Source organism: Triticum aestivum, chromosome 4D (genome assembly GCF_018294505.1).
Source record: "Triticum aestivum cultivar Chinese Spring chromosome 4D, IWGSC CS RefSeq v2.1, whole genome shotgun sequence".
NCBI lineage: Eukaryota > Viridiplantae > Streptophyta > Magnoliopsida > Poales > Poaceae > Triticum > Triticum aestivum.
In genome coordinates, this window is record NC_057805.1 from 454,623,071 (window position 1) to 454,647,626 (window position 24,556).

General features: G+C 46.6%; 1 protein-coding gene and 1 long non-coding RNA gene across 5 annotated transcripts; one reads left to right on the top strand and one right to left on the bottom strand.

Annotated features, from left to right (window-relative positions):
• The first annotated feature begins 7,637 nt into the window (after positions 1-7,637).
• On the top strand, positions 7,638-18,523 carry LOC123098559 (uncharacterized). Of its 4 annotated transcripts, XR_006447832.1 has the most exons (13): positions 7,638-8,315; positions 9,036-9,406; positions 9,495-9,574; positions 10,264-10,460; positions 11,315-11,378; positions 12,111-12,333; positions 12,791-12,952; positions 14,166-14,201; positions 14,648-14,768; positions 15,697-15,923; positions 16,832-16,924; positions 17,326-17,449; positions 18,112-18,523. It is a non-coding gene; the product is annotated as an uncharacterized lncRNA (long non-coding RNA). The 4 variants fall into 4 exon arrangements; XR_006447833.1 differs by lacking the exon at positions 11,315-11,378 and having other exon boundaries at positions 14,166-14,258; XR_006447831.1 differs by lacking the exon at positions 11,315-11,378.
• A 3,538-nt stretch (positions 18,524-22,061) lies between these two features.
• On the bottom strand, positions 22,062-24,176 carry LOC123100286 (uncharacterized). Its single transcript, XM_044522230.1, has 2 exons — positions 22,790-24,176; positions 22,062-22,657 (listed from the first exon to the last, which is right to left on the bottom strand). Exons 1-2 carry the CDS (start codon positions 24,172-24,174, stop codon positions 22,645-22,647), a joined length of 1,398 nt encoding a protein of 465 aa, XP_044378165.1. The 5' UTR covers positions 24,175-24,176; the 3' UTR covers positions 22,062-22,644.
• Positions 24,177-24,556: the final 380 nt, after the last annotated feature.

Sequence of the window (24,556 nt, forward strand, 5' to 3'; positions counted from 1 at the left end):
GTCTCGCCCTCGTCCTCCTAACAACCACGACAACCTGCGCGGCAATCAGCCGGGCCGTGACAACTTGATATCAGCTTCCTCGTCGATCCCAGCGGCCATGTCTCCGCCACCGCCGTCGGCGCCTCTACCGCAAACCCTAGCAGACTTCGCGACCAAACAACACGAGGATCATGAGGCCTTAGTCGCCACTTTGAACAGCCTCTCGGAGGAGAACCACACTGCTCGGACAGAGCGCTGAGGACCGCGCCACCCTCCAGTCCATCGTCGCGACACTCAAAACCCTCCAGGACCAGCTGACGGACACGTCACAGCAGCAGCGCGCGCAGAACCTGGCCCTCCTTCGGCTGGAAGGCAAGGGCACGCCTCAATTGGGTGGTACGGGGCTCCTGCGGCCCCCAGATGTGCCCTCCCACACCGGGGCCCCGGCCGATCCAGGGGATAGGGCTCCGCGCCTCTACAAGATTGATTTTCCCCTCTTTGACGGGACCAGCAATCCACGGCCGTGGCTGACACATTGCAATCTCTTCTTCCTCGGGCAGCGAACGCCGGAGTCGGATAAGACTTGGCTTGCCTCATACCACCTCACCGATGTCGCCGCATTATGGTATGGCCACCTCGAGACTAAGCTGGGCCAGCGGCCGTCCTCGACCGAGTTTCAAAAACTGATCGCCAACCACTTCGGACCGCCGACCCGTGCCAACCCCTTTGGCGAGCTGATCTCCACCCGCCGCTCCGGCACCGTGGCAGAATACTCCAAGCGCTTTCTAGAGAATCTCTCTCGGGTGCGCCCCATTGCTGACGACGATGAGCGGGATATCTTCACCAACAACTTGGGCGAGCCTATGAAAACTCAGGTCGAGATGCTGAAACCGGCGACTTTGGACGCAGCTATGGACTTAGCAATCTCCTTTGAGCACCTCAATACTGTCACCAGCACCGCGACCACTCTGGGTCGGCCCAGCCGTCCACTCCGCCCCATGGCTGCACCTACTCCGGCCTTGCCGGACTCCTCCAACCCCACGCCCGCGCTCGTCTTTAAACAACTCACGCCCGCCGAGATGGATGAACGGCGCGCTAAGGGTCTCTGCTTCAATTGTGACGAGAAGTTCGCGCGGGGCCATCGCTGCAAACGATTGTTCTATATTCAATCCGCCAACGCCGAAGAGGAGCAGTTTGAGGATTTTTAGGAAGCACAAATCTCACTCTTGGCTGTTACCGGAATTCCCACCAGCAACACAATGCAGGTCACTCTTCGCATCGGGGACCATGACTTGGTCGCCTTGCTTGATTCAGGCAGCACTCATAACTTCATCCACGAAGAGTTGGCCACCATCGTCGGGCTGCCTTTCTCCTCCAATCGTCGTTTGGGAGTCACGGTCGCTAATGGCGATAAGGTGACCTGTCGGGGACTCCTTCAGCAGGCTGCGATCATCATGGACAAGGAACGTTTCGTTGTTGATCTGCATGCCATTCCATTGGACGGGTTCGACATCGTCCTCGGTACATGATTCCTCAAAACTCTTGGGCCAATTCTCTGGGATTTCACTACGCAGTGGATGTCGTTTTGGCACTCGGATCACCGTGTGTAGTGGTCGGGCCTCGGCTCCCTCGGACGTCCTGCCCACCTACACGCGTGCGAAGGCAAGGAACTTCTGGACAGCCTGCTGGCCACTTTCACCGATGTTTTTGCCGACCCACAGGGCCTGCCGCCGCATCGCGCACATGACCATCATATTCATCTTATTCCCGGGACACCGCCGGTTGCTATCCGTCCCTACCGCTACCCAACGATTCAAAAAGATGAACTAGAGCGCCAATGTTCAGAGATGCTGGCTCGCGGTCTGATCCGTCCTAGTTCTTCTGCATTTTCATCCCCCGTTCTACTCGTCAGAAAGGCCGACGGGACTTGGCGTTTCTGTATCGACTACCGTGGTCTCAACCTTGTCACCATCAAGGACAAGTTTCCAATTCCTGTTGTCGATGAACTTCTGGATGAACTCAAGGGCGCCCGCTTTTTCACCAAACTGGATCTCCGGTCGGGTTACCACCAGGTTCAGATGGCCCCTGAGGATATCCACAAGATGGCCTTCCGCACACATGAGGGCCTCTTTGAGTTTGTAGTGATGGCCTTTGGTTTGACAAATGCCCCAGCGACGTTCCAAGCACTCATGAACGACGTCCACCGTCCCTACCTTCGTCGGTTTGTGCTTGTGTTATTCGATGATATCTTGGTCTACAGCTCGTCCTGGTCGGATCACCTACGTCATGTCAAGCTCGTTTTGGAGGCTATGCGCAAACATCAGCTGTTTCTCAAGCGCTCCAAGTGTTCCTTTGGGGAGGAAACCATGGCTTATCTGGGACACGTCATCTCCGCTGCAGGAGTTGCCATGGACAGCGACAAGGTTCTTGCCATGGTAGACTGGCCGGTTCGGCGCACCGTCCGCGCTGTGTGTGGTTTCTTAGGACTGGCAGGATACTACCGTAAGTTCATCCGGGATTTTGGCACCATTGCAGCTCCCCTCACGGCACTCCTCAAGAAAGACGGATTTCTTTGGACGCCTGCAGCGACTATTGCCTTTGAAGCCCTCAAGAAAGCTCTTACCACAGCCCCTGTGCTTCAGTTGCCGGATTTTGCTGTTTCATTCATTGTGGAGTGTGATGCATCTGGATCTGGTTTCGGGGCAGTCCTCCATCAAGGTGGCGGCCCCATTGCCTATTTCAGCAAAACCATCGCTCCGCGTCATGCTTCTCTCGCCGCTTATGAGCGGGAGCTCATTGGTCTGGTGCACGCCGTGCGCCACTGGCGGCCCTATCTTTGGGGCCGTGCGTTCGTCGTCAAAACTGACCACTACAACCTAAAGTTTTTGCTGGACCAACGCCTCGCTACCATTCCACAACATCATTGGGTGAGCAAACTGCTGGGGTTCGACTTCACGGTGGAATATAAACCGGGTCGCCAAAACATCATCGCCGATGCTCTTTCTCGCCGTGATGCTCCTGCCGGCCAGGCACTCGCCATATCCAGGCCTTCTTTTGATCTGTTTGAAGCTCTCCGTCAGGCTGCACACACGGACCTGGCGCTTGTCACTTTCCGGGAACAACTAGAATTTGGTGAGTTAGGACAACCTTGGGCTCTTGTTGATGGTGTTGTTACCTTCCAACAGTAGGCTTATGTGCCACCCGCGTCGCCGCTGCTCGGGGAGGTCCTGGCTGCAGCCCATGATGCGGGCCATGAAGGTATCCAGAAGTCACTTCATCGTCTTCGCCGGGATTTCCATCTGCCGCAAGCAAGGGCCGCACTTCAGCAGTATATTCGTGCTTGTCAGGTTTGTCAGCACAACAAGACGGAGCAGCTTCATCCAGCCGGCTTATTGCAGCCCTTGACAGTGCCCTCTCGTGTCTGGGAAGACATCTCCATGGATTTCATTGAGGCACTTCCGAAGGTGGGCGACAAAAGTGTGATACTGACCGTTGTGGACCGTTTCTCCAAGTATGCGCATTGCATCCCCTTGGCGCATCTGTACACTGCGGAGTCTGTTGCTAAAGCCTTCTTCTCCAACATTGTCTGACTTCATGGGTTTCCCACATCCATCGTTTCGGATAGGGATGTGGTTTTCACTTCGGGCTTTTGGAAGGCTCTGTTTGCCGCCGCGGGGACACGCTTGCACATGAGTTCGGCCTTCCATCCGCAGTCTGATGGGCAATCTGAGGCCGTCAATCGCGTCATCACCATGTACCTCCATTGCATAACTGGGGATCGCCCACGGCAGTGGCTCCAATGGTTGCCTTGGGCGGAGTACTGCTACAACACTTCGTACCACTCAGCGTTGAAGGACACGCCTTTCAGGGTGGTTTATGGACGGGATCCCCCCTCATTCCGGGACTATACGCCGGGCGAGATTCGCAATCAGGCGGTGGAACGGCCGACCGTCGACCGCGATTAGTTCTTACACGACATCCGTGAGCGTCTCCTTCAGGCAGCACAACAGTACAAGCATTACTATGATGATAAGCATCGGGCCCTTTCTTTTGATGTTGGAGAGTGGGTTTGGCTCCGTCTTCAGCACCGGCCGGCGGCATTCCTTGGAGTAGGCGCCAAAGGGAAATTGGCTCCCAAATATTATGGGCCTTTCAAAGTCCTCGCTAAAATCGATACGGTTGCTTACCGTTTGGAGCTGCCTCCACGCGCCCGCATTCACAATGTTTTCCATGTGGGGGTCCTGAAGAAGTACCATGGCCCACCGCCGGAAGTTCCGCCGATGCTTCCACCTCTGTTTCAGGGTCGAGTACATCCAACTCCTGTCCAAGCATTGCGTGCTCGTATTGCCCGCGGTATCCAGCAGGTGCTCATTCACTGGGAGGGCCAGCCGGCGTCTGCTGCTTCATGGGAGGATGTTACAACCTTCCGTGAACGTTATCCAAGCTTCCAGCTCGAGGACGAGCTGTTTCAGAATGGAGGGGGAGATGTCATGTGGGGCCAGCCCTATAGGTGCAAGGGACCTGCACGGGCCGGCCCTGCACCTACCTAAAGATATGTCCTAGTTTAATTACAGTCTTTTTAGATTAGGAGTCTGGGTATTAGTTGGAAAGGTTTAGTCCCGAAGAAGGTTACCCCAACACCCAATTGTAATAGGAGTCTTAGTCTGGTCTTGTAATTAGGCTATATATAGCCAGCCCTTGGATCAATAAACGCAAGTAGAATATCCTACAACCTCTCCTCCCTTGCTCCTGCGCCACGATGCCCCTCCTCACCCCCTTCTCCAACCATAGGCAAGCGAGGGCCTCGCCCTCGTCCTCCTACCAACCACGACTACAACCTGCGCGACAATCAGGCGGGCCGTGACATGAACGAAGGGAGTATATGTACACATACACAACCGAAAATAAAGGCCGGCTAATGCATTGACCATGTTATATACGTATACAAAAATCGTGGATCCATCATTTCTTGCTAGACTAGATGCATCGACTAATTAATTCGTGGACCGGTCTGTGGTGCACAAGCATCCATGCACTACGTACGCCCGTTCCATTCTATACATGTCTTTATTTATTTTCTACAAGAGACAGAAGCCGCAGGTTTTTTGTGACCGGTCGTTCTTTCTTCCTTGGGAAGAAAAAGGGCGATCGCACCGTCGTCTCTCCAAGGAGAGTTTCTCCGCGGTCGTTCATCATCTTGGCTGGCGGCGATGAATAAAGATTCTTCAGATCCCTACCCGATAAGGCGATCGGACCTATGGTTGGGGATGGTTTTGAAAACCAATCTATCCAAGCAAGGACGGTGTGGTGGCGGCAGCCTCCTCGTGGTGGACATGTGTCGTCGGGCTTCGCGGTTGCGATGGCGTCTGCTCCAACATCGGCGCGGAGGTTGGGTGGTAGTCTAGGAGCGGACAACATCTATAAGACGGGACGTGTGCTAGGTTCACGGTTGATGGATGGCATGTGTGGTTTCCTCCTTCGGCGTCTTAGTCGTGGTGGAGTGCCAGATTTAAAGTTCGATGGCGTGTCCAGGGTGTTGCCCCGATCTGATTCGTTCAACGCAATGGCTTCACTTTTGGTGAGCCACCTTGCAGGTCCGGAAAGTTGCATATTACTGATGGATTCGCGTCAAGCTCGGGTGAGAAAGTGATCTATCATTCTTTTCTTTGGTGGCTGGCGTGGTGGTGACGGAGGCAGGTGATGGACGTTGGTGTCAAGCTCAAAGATGTTCTGCTATTTTTTCAGTTTTGCCATGTCGGTTCTTACATAACTTGTACTTTGATCTTTATGATACGAGTGAGACACGTATTGACATGCAAAAAAAAAAGGCTAGAAGTCACGTACGTGTACATAATTTGCAGCATACTATTAATGTAATTGCCTCTCTTTTTTTCTTCCCTCCTCTAACTAATTCATTATCTCATGTAATTGCCTCTCTTTCTCTTTGGTTATTCCGCATGTACAAAACTTATTTGGGGATTAGGTGATACTAGACCCGATCGATGATCCTTGATTCATCTATAGAACATCTAAATAATAATATTACTGTATGTATACGATAATTCCTTGCCCCTCTCTTGGCTTCCCACCTCTCGATGAGAATAATGGTGTGTGCGACTCATGGACTAGAGTGGCTTGGCAGCATGGGTGCTGGTTGTTGAAGGTCCACGAGTCTGCGATTAGACTGTGACGCAATGATCCATGAAACCCAACGACGAGTAAATGGCCATTTTACTGTCGTCATCTTGCTGGATCATGCGTCAACAGCCACTCACTCAGAGTAGATTTCTACTCCAACCCCCATGACACTACCATGACAAAGTTGACCGTTTTCCTGTCCATTTCTCCCGCACTTTTCTTCTGTCGATTTATCTTGCCAAATATCCCCTCCCCTTTTATCCCACCCTTTCCCCGTTGATTTCTCCTGCCAAAATCTACTGATATGTTTTTCCCTTCCTATCTGAGGATATAGTTTTGGTCAACTTTTAAGTGCTTTTAGTTGGAAAAATCAACATGTGATAATAATGTTATGTCATGTTAATTATGAAAAGATAAATAAGTACTTAAAAACTTTTAAAACATTTATTCAAGTGGTTGGTTATATAATACATCGTAGACACGGAAATTAGTTTAAGCTATGAATCCTTGGCCATAATTTTAGTTATGAAAATGAACGGTGATACACGTGCTCTTCCCTCCGTATCCTCATCCTCAAAGAGACATACCTTGTATGCATGCATGATACTACTTTTGTCCGGGTTTACATGTCTAGTCGATCAAAACTCAGGTAGCAAGACAGGAATTAAGTGGCGCGATTAACTGTCCGTAATTACACTCCTGTGTGGCGCGTGCATGCAGCGGTACTTTCGCGAAACTAGTACTCCCTCTGTCTAGGTGAGTAAGTCATCTTAGGTTGTGCACCGTGACCAAGGCAGAGGGGAAAACAAGAGAAGTTAATGTTCATTTGCTAATTAATAGCCTTGCATGCAATGAACTGACCACTGCATGTCGTGTTTGGTAGCCTCAAGTCATTAAAAGCAGACACAACCCACATCTCTTATTGGTTGATTCCTTTATTTATGTCAAGAAACAAAAAACAAGGTGAGAGTTAATGCACCGCGCCTAAGTGTTTTGGGATTATTTGGTTTTCGTAAGATGACTTACTCACCTAGACAGAGGGAGTAGTACTCTCTCTCTCTCTCTCGTGGATAACTTGACCCAATGAGCGAGCTCCATTGGCCTCATGTTTATTTAGGAAAAGGCTGGAATTAAGGGAGGTATTAATTGCACGCTGGAGAATCCGTTAGGATAATCCGTTTTTTCTAGCCGTATAATCCGACCTTTTAAATTCTGAATCCAATTTATGGGTGAAGTTTTAAGTAGTAACTAGCAATGTATGAATGATAATCTTTACTTTCCAAATATTTCACTCCCGCTCAAGTCCAAAATTGAAGCGGTCCAAATTTCCAATCCCAAAATCTTGCTCGTGCGGGAGCTAACCGCCAGAGAAGAGCCTGAAAATTTTCAATCTTCCTCCCGCCCAAGTTTCCCGCCATCCGTATCTAAAAATTTCCCATCTCCAAAATCTTTCCCCCGCCGGAGCTAGCCACGAGTGAATGAAGAGCCCAAAAATTCGCCATTCCGAAAATTTACTCCCGCCGGAGTTGGCCGCCAAGCCACGGGAGCACAAAACTTTCAAATCATCAAACGAAGAAGAAAGAAAAGCCGCAAGCCCAAGAGTCCATGACCCACCTAACCCCGCAAGCCCAAGCTCTCTCTTTCTTCCATTCCCCTCTCGGTTCCCCCGTCTCCTCCCTGCCCACGCCGCCGCCGCCGCTTCCACCCACCCTCCCCTCACCGGCGGCCCTGCCCTCTCCCTCTCCCCTACCTCCGCCGCCACCACGGCCGCACCGGTGCTTCCGGAGCCGGGCGCGTCCGTGTGAAGCGCGGACATCCCACGAAACCCTAGAAGCCCCCCACTTCGCCGCCGTGCAGCAACGGGAGGAACACCGGCGGCGCCACGGGCACCGCCGACTTCTTCCATGGCGAGGTGCTGCACCTCGGCTACGGCGGCGGGATCCTCCAGGCACGGGCCGGGCGTTCGAGACCTCGTCGGAGGCCGAGGTGGTGGGCAGCTTCGTCGCCATGGACATCTGTGAGGATCCGCTCCGCGGCATCTACCTCTACGGCTTCCAGAAGCCCTCCGCCGTCCAGCTGCGCGCCGTCATCCCCATCATCAGTGGCCGCGTCGTCAACACCCAGGCCAAGTCGGGGACCGGCAAGACCTCCATCACCCCCCTCCCCGTCTGCCAGGTCGTCGTGAGCAACGTCCACGGGTAAGCCCAGCCCATCCACCCCACTCTGCTACCGTCGCTGGATTGTCAAATCTTTTGGTCAGGCCAAAGACTTGGATTTTAGGGTCCATTTACCTATTCGTCTTGGATTATCAAACAGTTTGGTGGGGCGATTGTTCGTCTCATTCGCGTAGATTCGTTCGTGTGCGGGGCCTTCCGTGCTCTGGATTTTGTGGTGCTATGCGTGACTGATTTCGGCACAGATTTGTGGAATACTCTGAAAATATTCAGAGTCCATCCATCTGCTCTTGACGATATGCACTGGAAGTCTTTTTTACTTTGTGTTTTACCCCCATTTAACCTTGTAATTATTCAGCTTTCTATGATGCATATGCACTTGATTCAAAATAGATCTGTGGAACCTGTTAAAACAGTCAAGTTCTAGTTTCTAGTGCACTGGATCCATATGCTTATGCCTCTGCAAGTGTGTTGCACATTTTACAGTGTGCTGGCCTTGATGCCTTGTCAGTTCCAGTTTCTGTGCCGTTAACTGTGCGGTTCACCATTGTTTAGTTTTAGTACTCCCTCTGTAAAGTAATATAAGACCATTTAGATCACTAAAGTAGTGATCTGAATGATCTAATATTACTACTTTACAGAGGGAGCACATCTGTAATGCACTAGCTTTGATAATGTACATATACCACTTGCTCCAAAACAGTGAAGCTGAAGTTAATATTGGGTACACTGTCGATTCTGTAGGATGCAGGCAATTGTTATACGGTCACCAACCAGGGAACTTTCCAGTTGCCACACAAACAGAGATGGTGATGCAAGCTGTTGGTAAATACTCCCTCCGTCCGAAAATACGTGTCATCAAAATGGACAAAAAGAGGTGTATCTAGAACTAAAATACATCTAGATACATCCCCTTTTATTCATTTTGATGACAAGTATTTCCGGACGGAGGGAGTACGTACATGAGCGTCTCTGTGCGTGCCTGTGTTGGTGGCAAAAGTATTGTCGGGGATATTAGGAAGCTCGAGTCTAGAGTGCATGTTATTTCAGGCAGAGTATGTGATATGATCAACAGAAGGAGCTTGCGCACAAGAGCCATCAAGCTCCTAGTCCTGGTTAGATTACTGGGAGTCATGCTGCATTTGTTTTTTTAATTTGTTCAAGTTCAACGATTCTAACATGCCTGATTTGGTTTCATAATAGGATGAAGCCGATGAGATGTTGAGCAGAGGTTTCAAGGATCAGATATATGATGTCTAGAGATATCTTCCCTAGAACTTCAGGTTGGTCTTTGAACTGCTCTTTTGCGTAGTTTATCAGTCTGTACTGTCATCATGATGATGCTTTTTACTACAGAATTCAAGATGTAACTTGATCGGTTGTAGGTTTTGCTTAGGTAGAATCGGCTAGTTCTTGGGTTATCGGGTCTTGTGATGGACTGTGTGTGATGCCAATGTTTATGCTTCTTCTGGTAGAATTAATAACCAGTGTCACCGTTTTATATCTACCAGTAATAATATGATTGTTTGATTATTAGTGCTTGGTCCATGCCCATGACACCTGCATCCAACCACAAATATGTCTACTGGGGCAGGTCTGATATTTATACCAAAGATAAACCTCGCTTTCATTCCTGGTACCCAATATGGGGTCTTGATTGTTATATGCCATCAATCATGTAAGCAGATCTTTTTTCCTACAAAAGATTTCATCATTGAGCTACGGTTGGAACTGCTACCTTCATGTTATACACATGTTGGTTATATTTAGTTGTACGTGTGGCTGTGTTGGAGAACTATTCGCTCCTTTGCATTGTTAAACATGTGTTTTTGTTCAAGACTTACCTGCTGCGTGCGTGCTGGCCATCGAGCCGCCGCTGTCTGTGATGTTGATCATCGGATTATGGTAATTGCTCTAGGCTTTCTAAATTTCTCTGGTCATGCTTGTCTTAGGTTTGCTCATCCGTGTACAGGCTGAAATGCGGCAAAGCTTGGCTGCCTTGACATGTCCAAGCTAAAAAACGACGAACTCAAACTTAATGGTGCTCGAGGTGGACGCCGCCACCCAAGACCAAGCTGGCCTCCTCCACAATCACGCGCCTGAAGATAATGGGGCTTCCTACACCGTGTTCGCATCGCCTCCACCGGCATCGGGCTGCTTGCTGTATAGGTGAGATCCATTTCCCCTCACCGTTGATGCTAACCATGTTCCTGTGTTTGATTCAAGCCATGCTATAAGACATACATGTAGTCAGCATGTACTATGATTCAAGCCATGTGTTATGTGATCATGATAGCAGATTTTTTCCTTACCAAAAACAAAATTGAGCTTTGAAGAACTGTTGGAGGCTTCTCAGGTTTCTACCTTCATGTTAAACATCTGTTGGTTATAGATAGATTTATTTATGTGTTCATGTGTTGGTCTATTGGAGAATTATGTGCTGCTCTGCATTGTTAAACATGTGTTTTTGTTCAATACTCCCTCCGTCCGGAAATAACTTGTCATCAAAATGGACGAAAATGGATGTATCTAGAACTAAAATACATCTAGATACATCCATTTCAATGACAAGTATTTCCGTACGGAGGGAGTACATGCTTGCTGTGTGCTGGCCATTGAGCCGCTGCTAGCTGTGATGTTGATCATCGGAGCATGGTGCCATGCTTAATTACTCCAGGCATGTTGAAGTATGCGTGTTAGGTTTCTAAGTTTGTGTATTTCTATTCTCCGTGGATCCAAATTTGTGTGTTTGATTCAGACCATGTTATAAGTCAGAGTGTCAGAGTGCATGTATCATATACAATGCATGTTGGATCTATGTGATATATGCAATCAATCATGTAAGCAGTTCTCTTTCCTTGCTACCGAAAATTTGAGCATTCGAGAGCTGCTATAGGCTTCAAAGGCTGCTACCTTCATGTTTAACATGTGTTTATAAGTAGATTTATGTGCGCCTGTGTTGGTATATGGGACAACTGCTTGCTCCTTTGCTTTGCTGAACTTAACATGTGTTCTTGTTCAAGGCTTGCGTGCTGTGTGCCGGCCATCGAGCCAGTGGCTATCTATGATGCTCATCACCACATTATGGTAATTACTCTAGGCATGTTTAAGTATGTGTATCAGGCTATCTAAATGTCCCTGAAACAACTTGTTCTAGGTTTGTTTATTCATGTACATGCTGATATGTGGCAAGGCTTGTCTGCCTTGATGCGTCCAGGTGCAGAAAGGATTAAGCCAACTCTGTTTTTCAGGGCATGGTGTCATTTTTTTGCTGTTTAATTTTCTTCCAAGCGGATCGGTTGTTTGGTTTTCATTCTAGGAATGAGTGAGATTTCTAGACGCATTCCATATTTCAAATTAGTTTTGCGAATAAAAATGCGTACTTGCAGTTTCAATTTGTGTCGATGTTAGCAATTTAGATACCATCATTCTATAACCAGTTTTGCATCGAGGTACCTCTATATGCATGGGTAGATGCATTTCTTCCAGCTTATAGCTAGCACAGTTGCTAAGCCGCGACTACATGAAGTCATGAAGAGCTACCATTCTGTTTGGTAGCTAGTAAGCTCATTAATTGTACGAAATAATCTCTACCGTTGCAAATATATGAAGATGCCCAGATACGGTACCAGTTCTAAAGGTGCAAATATCTGATGATTCCGCATGATTCTTCTGATATATGTCTCAAAATTGAGCTTTTTAAAACTGAGGTTCAGCCTGTCACAAATCAGTTAACTGTTTCTCTGCTTCAGTCGAAGTTTGTTATCATAAATTGGGAAAAGAAATTGGTCTAATGACGCTCTCTTGCTTGCTTATCAGGTACCAACACCTGGGACGGGTTCGAGATACGGGTGCATAAGAGGGTGATCAACCTCGTCAGCTCCCTGTCAGGCAGATTGCCATTGAGAGGTTGAGGTGACCATCAGCTACTAGCAGTCGTCGTGAAGGGAGCCAAGGACATGCATCTGGTGGTTAAGGGCCCCGTGAGGATGACCACCAAGGTGCTCAGCACCACCACCAGGAAGTCCCCATGTGGCGCAAGGTGACCTCTCGCGTAATGTGCTGTATAGTGGCAGATTGATATGTCTTGCTAATGTTTGCGAGACATGAATTCAGATGCGGTGCTAATGTTTATGCCCAGTAATATTTATGGTCTTGAACTGCAAATACATGTTTAATTGTCTGATGACTTCAGAAACAAGCTTGTGTAGTTTTGCAAATAATCAAATTGGACGCTCATCTTTTCAGCCCAATGCCTTTTTAGTATTGCGAAATGTTCTCTCTAAAACTAGATGTTTGTATTGCATACAAGTATTCATGAAAGCCTTTCTATATATTTAGTAAAAATCCTCATACCTGTTTAGTATTTCAGTTGAATAAATTTATATTTATAAAAAATGAGAGGCTTGCTGAGGCATGCCCTTTATTCCCTAGTTTGTTTCAACTTAGTCATTTTTTATTTGTTGTATCTAAGAACCCTTTCCCTCTATTATAACCAGGACATGTCCAGACTATGCTGATGGCAAGGACTGGCAAGTCTGATGCCATGTAAAGGAGAATAAATACAAAAGCTTTTGGAAGGGCGAAAGCGGTTTGAATTTGACAACAGGGATTCCCCCATGTGTTGGCGGTGGTGGCCGCCTCTTCTGACTCCAGCATAGGTAACCACTTGGTTCCTTCTCCTGCCCTTTCACATGCCCTGTGTAAGCCGGCCATCGTGCCGTGGCCATACTGTGCCGGCCATTGCGCCGATGATCTAGTACTTGTGGTGGTGGTCATCTGGCCACCAACCCCTTGACTGAGTTTTCCAAGATCATCTCATAGCTGACGTGTCTACACTGTATGTGGCTTATCTTGTTCAACAATAGAGATTAGGTCTATGCAAAATAATCTATGTAATAGTGCTTCTTCTGGTCATACTACTTTCTCCTAAAATGGCTTCTTCTTAGGCCTATTTGTTACATCTGTTGTTATGAACAAAACAAATAGACTTTGTGTTCTTGGTGATTGATTGGTCAGTTCTAATCTTATAAGTCTAGATGTTACCTTTGCATTTGACTTCTTGTGCTATGTTTGTTGCTACGGTGCTACAGAATTGCATCTACCTAATGTTCCTGCTAGTCATGGTAGTTGCAGCAAAATGAGCCCTAGCAAGAATGGAATCCTATATTGTTCTAGATGTACATTTCTTGTCAGCTTGTGGTGTGTATTCCTGACATATGCCTACGTTAGTTATTACTCCCTCTGATCCATAATAACTATCGCAGCTTTGAACTAAAGTTGAACTAACCTTAGTTCAAAACTGCGACACTCATTTTGGATCGGATGGAGTACTTTATAGTCACAACCATTTTATCATTATTTAGCGTAATGATCATGGCCTTTTTTCAATTTCTATGGGGGCATATTTATTTTCCATTGTTGTGTACTTGTGTTTTAAATTAAAACATAATAACGTCCTCACTATGTATTATGTTGACCATACTTGCAATATTATATAGTGTTCTTCTCAAACTAGAGGACACTTGTGAGCTCTCAAGTACTCCCTCTGTCCCATAATATAAGAGCGTTTTTTACACTAGTGTAGTGTCAAAAATGCTAATATATTATGGCACGGAGGGTGTAGTTATTATCACTCTGAGCACCATTGCATAATCTACCTAGTAGGTCTACACATTCTAATAGGAAAAAGTTCATTAACTGATTGAGATGAACACAACAACAAGAAACTCAACAAGAGTTGTGTCGAATTTCACATGATTAAAAATGCATCTATGGACTTGATTGCCTGTGCACAGTGCATGAACTGCAAGTTGAGTAACCACTGACTTTATAATGCTGATTGTACCTCACAGGACTGCATTTGTTTTGCAGGAAACCTCCGCAAAGAACAAACTGAACCTGTCCAAGGTGAGTTTCCATCAGAAAAAAGGGTTGATGTGCTTCGTGGTGCATTGCTGTACTGTGGTAACTAATCATAATCTTCAATGCTTAGCAAGTTTCTTTTGCTGTACCCGCCATCTCTGTTTGTGAATTCATGGATCACCATGAACCAAGTTCCAAGCTGTAAGCGTACTGAAATTATAGGATATTCATGCTATGGGCTGAATGCTACACTCATTTCATGAACTAAGTTGCGAAATTGATGATATTACACACCAAGCTGCTATTCATGGAACTTTTAATCTGCGTGTCACTTTTGAACGGTTGTAAACATCATGGAAGATAATTTTGTTTTCTGGACTAATTTATTTGCAAACCATGCACATGAATACTAATCTCAGCTCGAATGATAATGTCCTAAAGTGTGTAGTTGTGCATTCATGTAATTAATGTATTTCGTTAATCATTAACAGAAGAAGTGTGTAGAGGGAGAATCTACCGCAATTAACTACTTGAGGGAATGCCATCGTGCCATGGTTTGGTCGCACCTTAACAGCGGTGGTGGAGGCTAGCTCTTCTAATACTCCGGCACAGGTTAGCCACTTTGTACCTTCTCCTGCTCTCTCACATGCTGTGAGGTGCCCAGCCATCGTTTTGTGGCTGTGTTGTGCCGGCCATCGCGCCAATGATCTAGTGCTTGTGGTGGTATTTGCAAACCAGCCACTCTTTTGATTTTATTTGTTCATCATGTTTTTTTACTAGTGGATCTTTGATTGGATTGTTGCTGTTATATGGAGTTTTAGGTGGTTTTGGAATTGGGTATTGTGGTTTGGTTGTGCGGATGGACGTGCATGTAGTACTAGTAGTAGTAGGCACTAGAAGTAATGCGTCTGTGTTAGATTTTTGAGATTACATGAGCCTTTTATTAATAGGAAGAGTGTTGGATTCTTGCAATCATGTGAACTGTTCCATGAACCCTTATGCCTTCATTTTGTGGTCCAGTTGGACTACCATTTTGCTATGGCTCTTGTGAACTCATAGGTTATCTTGATCATTTTTGTTCTTTATCACGGGAATGTGTAATTTGATGATTAAATCTTAGCCAAGTTCGCAATGACTACAAAGTTCATCTTATGGCTAAGAGTTGCTTGCTTGCATTTTGTCTCTTTTGTTGGCTGGTTACTTAATTATGGCTAAAAGTTCATCTTAGCACGGCTGCTAAGCCGCGACAACATGAAGAGGTACCATTCTGTTTGGCAGCTAGCAAGCTCATTAATTGTACGAAATAATCTCTTTTGTTGCAAATATATGAAGATGCCCAGATAATGTACTATTTCTGAAGGTGCAAATATCTGCTGATGCCGTATGATTCTTCTGATATTTTTCTCAAAAATTGAGCCTTTTTAAAATTGAGGTTCAGCCTGTCACAAATAAGTTCACTATTTATGTGCTTCCACCGAAGTTTGTTATTATAAATTGGAAAATAACTTGGTCTAACAACGATCTCTTGCTCGCTAATCAGGAGGTACCAACACATGGGATGGGTTCGAGATATGGGTGCACAAGAGGGTGATCGACCTCGTCAGTTCCCCGTCAGGCAGATCACCCTCAAGAGGTTGAGGTGACCCATCGGCAACTAGTAGTCGTCATGAACGGAGCCAAGGACATGCAGCTGTTGGTCAAGGGCCCCGTGAGGATGACCACGAAGGTGCTCAACACCACCACCAGGAAGTCTTGCTGTGCTGCAAGGTGACCTTTCTAGCCTAATATGTTGTATGGTGGCAGATTGATAGGTGAATGAATGTTAAATGGTTGTGAGACATATGAATTCAGATGCCGTGCTAATGTTTACGCCCAGCAATGTTTTTGGTCTTGAACTGCAAATACATGTTTAATTGTTCGACAACTTCAGAAACAAGCTTGTGTAGTTTTGCAAATAATCAAATTGGACGCGTATCTCTCTAGAAGTAGACATGTCCAGAATATGCTGATGGTAAGGACTGGTAAGTTTGATGCCATGTTAGGGTATCGGAATGAAACTTAGAACAGGGACTCTTGTTGCCATGTGTTGGCGGTCTCTTCTAACTCCAGCACAGGTAATCACTCGTTTTGTTCTCCTGCCCTGCCCTCTCATGTGGCCGTGCTGTGCCGGCTATTGCGCCGATGATCTAGTACTCGTGGTGTTGGTCATATGGCCTCCAACCCTTTGACTGAGTTCTCCAGGACCATCTCCTGGCTGACGTGTCTACAACTTTATGTGACTTATCTTGTTCAACAATAGAGATTTAGGTCTCTAGAAAATAATCTACTAGTGCTGCTTGTGGCCATACTACTTTCTCCTAAAATGGATTCTTATTAGGCATATTTGTTACATCTGTTGTTATAAACAGAACATATAGACTTATGTGTTCTTGGTGATTGATTGTTCAGTTCTAATCTTATAAGTCCAGATGTTACCTTTGCATTTAACTTCTTGTGCTATGTGTGGTGCTATGGTGCTACAAAATTACCTCTACCTAATGTTCCTGCTAGTCATGGTAGTTACAGCAAAATGAATGAACTTGATTGCCTATGCACTGTGCAGACACTGCAAGTTGAGTAACCACTGTGACTTTATAATGCTGATTGTACCTCACAGGACTGCATTTGTTTTGCAGGAAACCTCCGCAAAGAACAAACTGAACCTGTCCAAGGTGAAGTTCCATCAGATAACAAGGTCGAGGAGCTTCGTGGTGCAGTGCTGTACTGTGGTAACTAATCATAATCCTCAACGCTTGGCAAGTTTCTTTTGCTTTACCTGCCGTCTCTTTTCGTGAACACATGTGTATTTATTCATGGATCACCATGAACCAAGTTACAAGCTGCAAGCGTCCTGAAATTGTAGAATATCCATGCCATGGGCTGAATGCTATGATCATTTCATGAACTAAGTTGCGAAATTGATGATGTCACCCTGAGCTTCTATTCATGGATTGTGTAATCTGCGTATCACTTTTCAATGGTTGTAAACTTCATGGAAGATAATTTTGTTTTCTGGACTGATTTATTTGCAAACCATGCACATCTATACTAATATGAGCTTGAATGGTGATGTCCTAAAGTGTGTAGTCATGCATTCATGTAATTAATGTATCTCGTTAATCATCAACAGAAGGAGAAGTGTGAAGAGGGAGAATCTGCTGCAGTTAACTACTTCAAGGAATGCCATCGTGCCATGGTTTGGCTGCACCTTAACAGCGGCGGTGGTGGCCACCTCTTCTACGACTCCGGCACAGGTTAGCCGCTTTGTTCCTTCTCTTGCTCTCTCAGATGATTTGAGGTGCCCAGCCACCGCGTTGTGCCCTTGTTGTGCCGGCCATCGCGACGATGATCTAGCGCTTTTTGTGGTCTTTGCAAACCAGCCACTTGTTTGACTTTATTTGTTCATCATGTTTTTTACCAGTGGATTTTGATTGGATTGTCACTGTTATATGGAGTTTTAGTGGTTTTGGAATTGGGGATTGTGGTTTGGTTGTGTGGATGGAAGTGCATGTAGTACTAGTAGTAGTTACTGGCAGTAATGTGTCCGTGTTAGGTTTTTGAGATTACATGAGCATTTTATTAATATGAAGTGTTGGATTCTTGCAACCATGTGAATCGTTCCCTGAACCCTTATTCCTTCATTTCGTGGTCTTGTTGGACTACAATTTTGCTATGGCTCTTGTGAACCCATAGGTTACCGTGATCATTTTTGTTGTTTATCACGGGAATGTGTAATTGGATGATTAAATCTTAGCTAAATTTGCGGTGAGTACAAAAATCATCTTATGGCCAAGAGTTGCTTGCATTTTGTCTCTTGTTGGCTGGTTGCTCAATTATGCCCATTTTGTCTTTGTTTTAGGCCGTGTTGCATTCATTGGAGAGAAACCTGACTTGGCAGTTTCTTTGCATATTACAGGGTAAAAAAACCTGGAAGTCGAAGAGGGGGGCAGGTTGACATGCGGCACGTGTGGTGGTTGTCAATCTTGATCCTGCAGTCCTGAGGGATGATGTGATGTTGGCATTCAAGGAAAATATAGGTATGGAAGTCACAGGTTTTGTAATTGCCTATGTGGTACACTTGTACGTAACAGGACTAGTGGAGTTTGATCTTCTGTAGGGCGGAGTGATTGGATGTCTGGCTAGAGATCCGTTTGATAGCGTGGTTTGTTTTCCTTTATATTTGGAGCATCTGGGTTCCTCTTAGCTCATGGTTTTGATTTTAACCGAACTGCAAGTTCCAGTTCTAAGATTGTGCCAACTTGTTGAATTGAACTCAAGAACTTGTGTGGAAGTTGATGATTCGCAGGCGGTGCAATCCTTCCAGTAAATGTGCGTTTTTTCTATCTTTTTTGTTTTGAGTTTGTCATGGCGTGCGATATTTTCTCCAAGCCCAGTTCAGTGTTCATCAACCAACGTGCGAGGACCGCGGAAATTGAAATGTGTTTGGTCGAGCACCTTCTGTATCGTGCGTATATTGCTACCGTCTGAATGTAAAACTGAAAAATGTGTTTGGCCTGTGGGGTGTTGTAGTGCCCCTCGAGACGTCTTTTTTCATCTCGCCTTTGTTTTCTAATAATGCATGCCCTGTATCTTCGAGTGGCCGAGTTCTTACTTTCCATAAAGCGTGGCAGCAATGCATATTCTTGAAAAATTCTAAAAGCCAATTAAAACCTTCCCTCTTTGAACAAATTTTTCACAGATGCATGAAACATCTAAAGCCAACTTAAATGAGCCTGATATAGGTGCATCATAGAGCCACCTCGGTTAATCTAATCAAGAGACACATCATATTTCTATTTAGAGGAAAACAGGCTATACATGTATTCCATCTCATTATCGAGACCCCACGACATACATATGGGTAAAAAGCGGAACCTTTCCGGTCCTAAAAAGGTGACGGCGCCTTTCTACACACATAATGAGATTTGTAAATGGACTAGTATACTAGTCCAATAGCAAGTATTTTATAAGGCAATGACCGGTCACTCCAACGACCCAGCATACGCCCAAACAGTATCCACCATGCAGCAACATCTCGCCCATGCATGCGCCCGAACAAGAGCTGAGCAAGGCATCAGAGGCATTGCTTGGAAGAGACTTTAGTCCCATACCGCTGAGGGAGGGACATGATGACCAACATATAATGATGCCTCAACAAGGAAAGAATGTCAAAGACGCGGCCATCGTCCGCCATGACCAAAGTCGGTGCGGTTTTCATTGACAGTCGCGCCATCCCGACCTCGCAACTGAATCCGTGCGTATCCGCACCATGAATAGGAATGCAGCCGCCGAAACACCGGCAAATGGACTCTGGCCGCCCCTTACCGGCACCTCCACGCGCAGGCAGACCAAGAGCCAGGCCGCGGCGGGTCTGAACGGGGATGAGATTCATGACCGCCACCACCAACCATCACCAGAGAGCTCACCGTAGAACAGGTTCCCACTTTCCCACCGGCTTTGGAGGCAGCTGCCGCCGCTTGACCAGGGAATCCCACCCTGGAGGACGGCCGCCACCGCGGCCGAGGTTTCAACAAGTGACTACATACGGAGCAAAATGAGTGAATCTATACTTTAAAATATGTCTATATAATTTCGTATGTGGTAGTCCATTTAAAATCTCTAAAAAGACAAATATTTAGAAACGGGGGAGTAAAAGCCAATTAAAACCTTCCCTCTTTGAACAATTTTTTCACAGATGCATGAAACATCTAAAAGCCAATTCAAATGAGTCTAATATAGGTGCATCATAGAGCCATCCATCCATCTACTCGGCTCATCTAATCAACAGACGCATCATATTTCTATTTAGAGGAAAACAGGCTATACGTCTATTCCATCTCATCATAAAGACGCCACGACATACTTCCTTGGTTTCTAAATATAAGACCTTTTAGAGATTGTAATACGGACTACATATGGATATATGAACACATTTTAGACTGTATTTATTCATTTTGCTCCATATGTAGTCAATATTAAAATGTCTAAAAGTCTTGTATTTTGAAACGGAGGAAGTACGTACAAGTAAAAAGTGGAAACTTTTTAGTCCTAAAAGAATGACGGCGCCCCTTCTACACACAGAACGAGATCTATAAATGGACTAGTATACTACTCCAACGGCAAGTATTTTATAAGGCAATAATCGGCCACTCCAACGGCCCAGCATACGTCCAAGTAGTATCCACCATGCAACAACATCTGGCCCATGGATACGCCCGAACAAGTGCCGCGCAAAGCATCGGAGGCATTGCATGGAAGAGACTTTAGTCCCATACTGCTAAGGGAGGGACATGATGACCAGCATATAAGGGAGGTACTTCGTTGCTATCTAAATACTAGAACCACACAAAGGCTAGTGATGCAAGCACACACGCATATGGTGCGTGCGCCCGCGTGTATATTCGCGACTGGACTTAGGACGCTTGGCGCGGCAACGGTCGATGTCACTAACTATATTTTTTCGCATTTCAAAAAATCCTTGTTTTGCCAGGGAATGTTTGAATATCAGAGGAGGCGACGATGCCAGCTGTACTCCAAGCCAGGGAGTGCGGGAAATTGTTATCATTGGAAGCTCCTTTCACATATGAATTTGTTCTCTGTGGTGTCTTGTTTTGTGTTTTTCTTTCTTTTGCTACTTTGTTAGACCTTTGTTGTGACTTTGGCAGTTGTTGTATTTATAAAGTGGTCAAAAGCCTTTTTCGGTAATATTACTGGGGCTGATCACTACATGGGTAAACCTGGAAGTCATAAGTTGAGGGAGGAAAGTTGATACGTGCCACGGGTAGTCTCGCGGTTGTTGAGCTGATATTAGTTTTTTAATTGTTGCGTGGTACACTTGCAATAGGACAAATGAAGCTTGGTTTTCCATAGGGCGGAGCGATCGGATGTCGGGCGAGAAGTCTGTTTGATAGCGTGGCTTGGTCTCTTTTGTATTTCCCGCATCTCCTGAATCTTGGTTGCTCTTAGCTGATGATTTTAATTTCAAGTGTTATCTCTTTGACTGAACCGCAAGGTCTGGTCCCAAGATTGTGCCAAGTTGTTGGATTGAACTCAAGGACTTGTGTTCAAGTTGATAATTTGGAGGCAGCCTATAATCCTTCCAGTAAAGCAATGATAGAGGCTCCAAAAGAAACTTATCTCTACTTTTGTTTTGAGTTTATCATGGCGCGTGAGATTTTCTCCTAGCTCAACCGAGTGTTCATAAATCAACAGCAAGGGCGGCTGAAATTGAAATGTGTTTGAGTTTGAGCATCTCCTGCTCGTGTTTGTATATGCTCCAGCGTGAAAGTAAAATTGAAAAAAATATATGTTTGGTGTGTGGGATGTTGTAGTGCTCTGGAAATGTTTTATCTCGCTTTTGTTTTCTAATATGCACACCCTGTATCTTGAGTGGCCGAGTTCTTGCTTTCTACTGTATAAAGCACGGTGGTAATTGATGCATATTCTAAAAAACGATATAAGCGCGTGCGCTTGCGGGTATTTCAAGATTTATGACTTGTGACAAATTGTGTTGTAGCCAATTATAGTAGCATTGTGATTTTGAATCTTTGTTATTTATTAATATTAACCCAAAAAATCCAGTGTATCGTTGGATCGGAGCAAAGGTTTAGTCTAGAAAAATTAAGAAACTGTCTACTCTACCGCATTAGCACAGTAGGAACAAAACCTTCCCACTTGATCAATTTTTTGACACATGCACGAAACATCTAAAGACCAATTTAAATGTATTATCTGATAGATGGGCCATACAGAGGCAAAATATCAGTTGCATCATAGAGTGATCAACTCGGCTTATCTAATCAATGGATGCCTCATATTTTCCATTTAGACGAGGACATACTGTACATGTTTCCAGGCTGAGATGATCACAGTGTACCATAATGTTTTCAGATACAGTCCGGTGAAAGATGACAATTATGCACCGCATTTGGTGCACGTTTGTTGCATCATTACATGACCTGAAGCAAATACATTTTTTCAAGAAACTGGCAACGTAGATTGTCCGTCGTTTTCATTAAGATTGGAAAAGGAGCCTAATAACAAGAAAGATTATATGAATGTGGCAAGTGCCATCTGCCCAAGAAACTCTAATTACTCCCTAAATCCCGCCTTCTCCCAGAGCTTGACCTCTCCTCAATTGCTAAATTGGTCACATGGTCGATTATTTCTGCTTTGTTACGAAAAACTCATGAATTACGTTTGAGAAAAATCTTCCTCATCCCCGTGATGCTCACCACTTTTATCGCCTTCCTCTTCCTGGGTGGCAGACGATCATGTAGAGAAGACCACCACTCTCTGATTGTATCAAGGGGCAAAAGAGATGTGAGGCCTCTAGTCTAGGATTAAACAACCAGAACAGGATCTCCCGTGCAAATGGGCAGGTGGTCGACAGATTCCGGGCATTGATTGCAGAGAGTGCAGACAGGAGGATGGTCCAGGCCTCTCCTCGCTATTGAGATGAGCTAAAGCAAATATTAAGATAGTAGACATGTCAGATATATAGGAAATTGTTAGTTTGAAAATTTGTATTTATATATTGTGTTACCAGGTTCACGGAAATACTATATGCAAATATAATAACCAAAGAAATGTACCTTGCAGTTGCATTCAGATATTCGGAGAATTCACAGGCGAGGATCATGTCCGGTTTGAAATTACCGACTCTCTCTGAAGAAACTGGTATGAGCACTTCCACCGCCCTTTTTGCAAGGTCGACACCGATCATCCATGCCTTGTTATCATGAAACTTTACCTTAGTCATCATGTAAACAATGTCGTCATCGTCAATGCCTAGGGTGGGGTAAGTTGAAGACAGATCCCACAGAGTTGATTTCCCGGCCTGGGCATCCCAGAGCTGTGGGAGCAACCTAGCATGGTCAGGGTTGTCGACCGAGATGGCATCCATATCAACTGTGTGCCCCTTGTGCCAATCGTCGTTCCTGGTGGTATGCCTATCACATGTTCGGAGCTTCCAACCAAGACAGACAGCAGCTAGCACGAGTTTGGCACGGTCATCATCCTCCTTGTGGGAGAGCGGCCGAGGATCAAAGATGATGTCGAAGCTATCAACATTATCCTCCAGAGTCTTTCTAGGAATAATAGACACTTTGAACCGAAGTTCCTGCTCGACAAACTTGATGCGACCATTGCAGCAGGTGATATCCCGGACCAGCCGCGGGGCAGCTCTCCGTTCCTCATTAGAGTATGCAAGCTTGGGTATCGGGATTAAATTTAGAACGGGGTTCTTGTCAAACACGTTGCAGGTGAGAATGCCGCGCCAGAGGTCGACCCAGCCTACGGCACCTCCTCCCAGCGCGATCGCCTTGTCGAGACGAGGGCCGGGCAGGTCCTCTTCCCTGACCCCGGGAGATGTTTGCAACCGCAACGGCGTGATGGTCCACTTGCCCGTCTTGGAAGAGAAGACTTGGAGCTGGTAGTCTGAGCGGAGCTTCGTCATGAAGAGATCGGCCATGAGGAATCCCCCATCGTCGTCGTCGAACGGCAAGACGCACTTGTGTAACGAGTTGGCGGTGCCAGGAGGAGTACGAGGAATCCGCGTGAGCGAGGGCGGCTTGCCGCGGCCGGCCTTGTAGACGAAGTACTCGAGGCGGCCGACAGTGAAGGCGAAGCGGAGGAGCACAAGATCCTTGGCCGAGAAGACGACCAGGGGCTCGCTCGCGAAGTCACCGCGCCGGAACTCGGGGCCGTGGACGCAGAAGTGGGAGATGGCGGGCGGGTCGGCGAGGCAGAAGGTGATCTTGACGGTGCGGCCTGTGCTGGTGAGGGCTTCGGCGGTGGTGGCGTTGTCGCGGACGGCCAAGTAGGCCTTTCTGTCGAGGAGAACCCAGGGGGCGTAGCGGGCGCCGGCGCGAATCACGGCGGGGGGCTGGAAGGAGGAGGCGGGGATTGACCAACCCATGGTCGTCGGCGGCGGATTGGATTTTGGGACTACTCTAACAATCCCGCACGAACTATACATACATATATGACGGAAACATGACCTGCAATCCCACACGAACTCGGATTCGTTTCCTTAACGTGGGCTCATCAGACACAGCGCCCGGATTGGACTGCTTTTCTTTAGGGCAACGATCTGCGCCGGTGCGCCGGCCCAACTGTTGGGCCGGTCCAACCCCAGCCGTCAGATCCATTCGTCCCCAACCTCTTATCTTTAACCTCTGGCACGGGAAAGGGAGAGGCCCGCCTCGCACGCGCTGACGCCCCCGCACGCGCCGACCGCCTCGCCTCCTCACCGCCGGTCACCCTCACCGTCGGTCGCCGCTGGTCGCCGCCCTCACCTATGTCCCAACTTCGGTTCGCCGGACACAGCGCCCCGGCGGTTGCAACTTCTCTGATTCTGC